General features: G+C 45.5%; 1 protein-coding gene across 1 annotated transcript in view; it reads right to left on the bottom strand.

Moving 5' to 3' along the window:
* Nucleotides 1–257: 257 nt before the first annotated feature.
* LOC126335910 (anti-sigma-I factor RsgI-like) overlaps nt 258–6,000 on the bottom strand; it is a 29,668-nt gene continuing 23,925 nt past the window's right edge. Inside the window, exon 2 of the mRNA XM_049999384.1 lies at nt 258–416. Within this exon, the coding sequence (XP_049855341.1) occupies nt 258–416 (159 nt within the window). The remainder of the gene's footprint in view (nt 417–6,000) is intronic.

Genomic DNA, 6,000 nt, shown 5'->3' with positions numbered 1-6,000 from the left:
CCATTGCAATATTAGTGGAAAGTCCATCACAAGTAACAGTTAACACACTGACATTTACATCATACAACATTGTAATGGCCCTCTACAATAACATGTCACTGAATAGCGTTAATAAGCGAGATTACTTTATCGTTTTTAGCTTTTAGTTTCTCTAAAATATTTGCTAATTTGCAAATATTTTGCGTCTGTCTTTTGCACTTTTTGTTCACTGTATTTAACTTAGTCTTATATTGCACAATTTTTACTTCCTTCCTTTCTTAAATTTTTTCAAACTTTTCCTTCAGCTTACTTGGACTTGATGGAAATGAATAATTGTGGTCTCCAGTGTAACCAGCAACGTGTACATTCACACAGACGTTTCCTGCTGTCTCAACATTTCCTGGCTTTGGCTTTGGAGGTTTCCTTGCCTTTGTAACCTGGAAAAGGAACGTTCAAAATTACACACACTGACAGTATTTCCATACTATTTAACTTAGGCCTATATTGCACGATTTCCAGGACATATACCTTTTTCAAATGAGTTGGAAATCCAAATACTGTCGGTGTGGCATCGTCGTTCATTTGAAGTCTACATAATTTTGCATGTAACAATTCTCTTCAAAATGAAGAGACCACATCAAATGATTTGCTGTCGGTTGGAAGTTCTCTCTCCGAGTAGCAACTATCCGTTTCCGATTTAGAAAATAATTTGTAAGGGGAAACCTAAACAAAAACAAACGCTAATGATGTATATAGTATTTTCATGGAGAAATACTACAAGTAATAGAAAGTAACAAACAACCAGAAATGACTGACCTGTGAAATGTAACATTGTTTCCGTCTTCGTCTTTGCTTCCATTCTTACTGTTACAATTAAAAGCAGTACACGAACGAACCATGTTTACGCACTGTTTCCCTGCAAATGGCGGCTCCTATCACGTTCAATGTGGGGACGCGAAACTAGCGCCAATGCGCGGTCTAGTTTTAATTTAGTAAGTCTATGCTCTCCCCCTATCATCAACAGCATTAGCGCCTAACTGAAATTAGGACCGAAAAAGAATTTTCTTTGAACATTTCTATTTTTAGAATGACTAAAGATAAATAATATTTACTGCCTGTAAGATTTTATTAAATCACGAAATAATGAGTGAATGTGAGACACTTTGTATTCCTTATTTCTAACACTTTTTTTTTTTTACAAAATGATGAAGCAATTTTCAGTGCATGGCGATTGCTATCTATAGTTCCCCTTCAGAAAATAAGGCGGACTACCGGCACTTTCTAGGCGCGCAGTCCGGAACCGTGAGACTGCTACGGTCGCAGGTTCGAATCCTGCCTCGGGCATGGATGTGTGTGATGTCCTTAGGTTAGTTAGGTTTAAGTAGTTCAAAGTTCTAGGGGACTGATGACCACAGCAGTTGAGTCCCATAGTGCTCAGAGCCATTTGAGCCATTTGAGCCATTTGAACTATCGACACTGGGCGTAGACACAAGTCACAAAAGATTCTGCCTCTTGCATGACGCCTCTCTCCAGCGATATTTGCTTCACCCACGTCTTGCACTACATCTCTGTCTACATGCATACTCTGCAAACAGTAGCAGTCACTAGGGCTCCTCCCTGTTCCATTAATTTATAGAGAGCGTAAAGAATGACTGACTGAATGTCTCTGTGCGTGCAGTAATTATTCTAATCTTGTCCTGACGATCCCTATGTGAGCGATACGTAGTAGATTGTGTTATATTCGTAGAGTCATCATGTAAAGCTGGTTCTTGAAACTTTGTTAATAAACTTTCTCGGGATAGTTTACATCTGTCTCCAAGAATCTGTCAAGTCAGTTTCTTCAGTCTCTCTGTGACACTCTCTCACGGATCAGACAAACCTGGGACCACTCGCACCTGCCCTGCTCTATATACGTTCAGTATCCTCTATTATTCCTTTTTGGTAAAGATCCCATACACTTAGGCAATATTCTAGAACCCGTCGCACGAGTGATTTGTAAGCAATCTCCTTTGGATACCGATTGAACTTACCAGTATTCTGCCACCTGACGTATGGGATCATTCCATTTTATATCCCTACAAAGCGTTACACCCAGGTGTTGATATGAGGTGGTGGAGTCTAGCAGTGACTCATTCATATAATAGCTACAGGATACCTTATCATGCCCCCAACAACAAAACTGTCGTTTTCCCTATTAATTGTCGGATGATTAGAGCCTCCATCGACGATTCCAGTATGATTGGGGAACTTACGTACAAGCGAACTGTGGTTTTCTCTAAAGTTTTCTGTTACCTTAGGAGATGATTCTGCGGCACGTTAGAAAGATTGTTACCATTTTATGCTCTCCTCTGATACTGAGTCATGCATAAAGTTTCACATGCAGCTTCAATTCCTATCTCGGTGGATTTGAGTTTCTTGTCTACTATGACAGATACGCCACCTCCATTTCCCATTTACCTGTCCTTTCGATATTAACTAAAATTTTCCCCGACAGTCTCGATGTTGGCAGTTTCAAGTTTCAACCAACTTCCTGTACCTACTATTACGTGAGCTTGGCTGCTTTTCATGATCGCATTAAACTTTGGTGTTTTGTTGCGAATGCTTCGACAGTTTACCATTAGGATTTTAATGCTGTTTCGATCTTACACTGTTACTTCTGGGTTTACTACGTCTATCGTTAAACCTGGATTGCATGGAAAGTCGCCTAATATAAAAAAAACCTTGTGTGCAACCCATACAAAGTCAGCTAACTGAGCAGCAGCCTCTGATGGGTAGTGCAGACCTAAACCATTTAGGGGGACTGTGGTATCGGCCGCGGCACAGCAGCCGTCAACTCGGCGCGGCGTGCTACAACACGCGCGGCACACAGCGGCTACCGCTGGCGCCGCACACGGTGTCAGCAACTGGCGCCAGTGAACGCGTCGTCGCGGGGTTAGCGGCAGCGTACTCACCACTATGGATACGGATTACGCTGGCGGCGCTGCCCTTGCCTCCAGAGTGAGCAACCGTATAAGGGCGCCATCTACCAACACTCTGATTGGCCGGACCTGCGGATTTAAGCGAGCTCCCTGAGCCCGTTTAACCAGTTCAGTCTTCGCCGATGACCAGATGACACGGAAACTTGGGCCCGTCGCTGGCCCATCACCATCAACTCTGAGAAGACGCAGGCAATGCTGATTACCCGTAGGCTCGGAAGGCGCGCACCTCTTCCACATCCCCCCCCCCCCCTCCACCTTCACCTTCACCCTACTCCCCTGGCGCAGAACCGCCAAGTACCTTGGCGTAACCTTGGACTCTCGTCTTACGTGGAAACCCCACATAGACGAGGTCCACAGGAAGGTCTGCGCCAGAATGTCCATCCTATACCCTATCCTGAACACAACAAGCTCCCTTCCCTGCCCAGTAGCAGTAAATGTATACCAGGAACTGATCCGGCCAGTAATGGAATATGTGTGCCCTGTCTGGGGATACGCGGCGAAGCAGCACCTGGACAAACTCCAGAGGCTGCAGAACCGCGCCCTCAGGAGGGCACTGCATCTGCCCCTTGGATTCCCCACAGACGATCTGCACGCCGCGGCTGAAATCCCTCTCCTAAGAGAGCGTTTCCAGGATCTGGCAAGGGCCTTCTATGAGGGTTCTTCCAGATCCGGAAACGCGCTCATCCACTCCCTAGGTCGGTATGACATGTCCCGCGATAAGCACAAGCGCCCTATGACTATCTTCGAGATTAAGTCGAAGAGAAAATCCCAATAACCAATTCCTAATCCTTTTCCTCTCCATATAACAATCATCTCGCCAAACCTCAGGCAAGTACCAGACACACACAGAACAATCACCACATTTCACAGACACCAAAAAGTACAGACATAACCACACACACAAGTACACAGGGGAGTAAAAGTCGTAAGGCTACAAACTCCCCCTCACACTTCCCCAAAGAGGGGAAAATAATAGATGAGAAGCAGCAGCTCGCCGATGACTGTGTTACTACCCCGGCTGCTGGATTCACGACGACCGAACCGTACTGTGGCCTCCCTGGCTGGAAACTTACGACGCGTCGGTATCGACTGGTTGGCAGTGGTTTGGACTTGTATTCTCTGCTAGTGGCTGACTTCTCCTTGGCGCTAAAGCCTGCGAAGTGTTGTGTAGTCGAACTTAAGTTTTGTTTAGAGTGACAGAAGGTCAAATAAATTTGGTTATCACGGAATATTTGTTGTGTAATAGTGCGGACGTAACAGGGACCCTTCAGTTCTCAACACTGTGGGGCAAGTCCAGGAAGTCGCAGCCTAACTTGTCTGGTTCCGTCCTTCCACTCGACTCTGAACCAAAAGGCCACTATAAGTTCTGGGGACAATTGCTGCAGACTGTGAGCTTCATTGAAACTCGGTACGCAAGGTTGTTCTTCTCAACCTTCTATGCTAGTCGTTGGAATGATCCAAATGTGACATCAAACGATAGGCATCATTTGGTCCAGTGTACGTCAGCCTTTATATGGTTGCACCCTGTTCCCTCTATATCGGCCGGAATAGCCTCCTCAATGTGTTGAATGAGGCCCCCAGGCATACATACTGAGTGCACCCGGTGTCCTTTCCCGTCCTTGCTGCCATTTCCCTATGGGGTACATCATTCACTGTACTTTTGAAGTGCCGACAATTAATATACCCCTGCCCTTCTGCGTTTACCTCCTCTTGACATCGGGCAAAATAGGTTTCTCCATAATAGATGGAGTCCCACTGGCTCAGTTTCAATTTCAGTAAAAGACAGCACCTCAAGCTTGTGGGTTAGGGAGATCGGCATAACATCCCGAGTCTTCCACCCTGAACACGACGCCTAGATCTACGCTACTCGCATTCAAGTGGGCGAGTAATGACGGAACCTGTACTTTCTGCAGAGGAGACAGGATCCACAGGAGAGGATAGTACTTGAGATACCTCATAGATACTTCATAGATACACGACTCTCGGGAGCTCTTCCAACACACCGATTCGCAGGAGCTGCTAGTCGCTTGACAAGGCGATTTCCAGCTACTTATGAACGTCGACCAAGTAATCCAGCGTTCACAGTGGTTCTACAATTTGGCTGATGCAATGTATTACAAGGCAGTGAACAAATAATTATGATTATCTTTTAATCTACTGAGCCAAAAATTTGCTAATTACTTATAAGAATTGGAGCAAATATACAAAGCTAGACGGCGGAGGTTAGAGTCCTCCCTCGGGCGTGTGTGTGCGTGTGCGTGTGTGTGTGTGTGTGTGTGTGTGTGTGTGTGTGTGTGTGTGTGTGTTTGTTTTTTTGCCCTTAGGATAATTTAGGTTAAGTAGAGTGTAAGCTTTCGGACTGATGACCTTAGCAGTTAAGTCCCATAAGATTTTACACACATTTGAACACTTTTGAACAAAACTAGATTTCTGTTAAGACAACACAAAATATGCGGTAAAAATTATGAGTTTCCTAAAACGTTAATTATAGTTGCCTGCACACTCGAAAACGATGCAGATGATACATAGCGCAGCCCCTCTTTAAGGGAATACTAGGAGTAATACAATATGTTAGAATTTGTTACAATAACTGTCAAAAGTGGTTCAAATGGCTCTGAGCACTATGAGACTTAACTTCTGAGGTCATCAATCCCCTAGAACTTAGAACTACTTGAACCTAACTAACCTAAGGACATCACACACATCCATGTCCAGGGCAGGATTCGAACCTGCGACCGCAGCGGTTGCGCGGTTCCAGACTGAACTGAAGCGCCTAGAACCGCTCGGCCCCTCCGGTTGGCTATAACTGTCGTTCGTCTGCTTAGCTGAGTAGTAGCGTACTTGGCTCCCATGCAGCGGTCCCGGGTTCGGTTCCCGGCCGGCTTGGAGATTTCCTCCGCTCGTGGCCTGGGTGTTGTTGTCCTCGTTATCATTTCATCCTCCTCATCGACGCGCAAGTCGCCCAAAGTGGCGTATACGGATATAAGACTCGTGCTTAGCGACGAAACCCGGATTGGACCTCTCGGCCAACAATACCATACAG

Source organism: Schistocerca gregaria, chromosome 2 (assembly GCF_023897955.1).
Source record: "Schistocerca gregaria isolate iqSchGreg1 chromosome 2, iqSchGreg1.2, whole genome shotgun sequence".
NCBI classification, from domain to species: Eukaryota; Metazoa; Arthropoda; class Insecta; order Orthoptera; family Acrididae; genus Schistocerca; species Schistocerca gregaria.
Note: the sequence above shows the minus strand (reverse complement) of the source record. Positions and strands in the feature narration are given on the sequence as shown.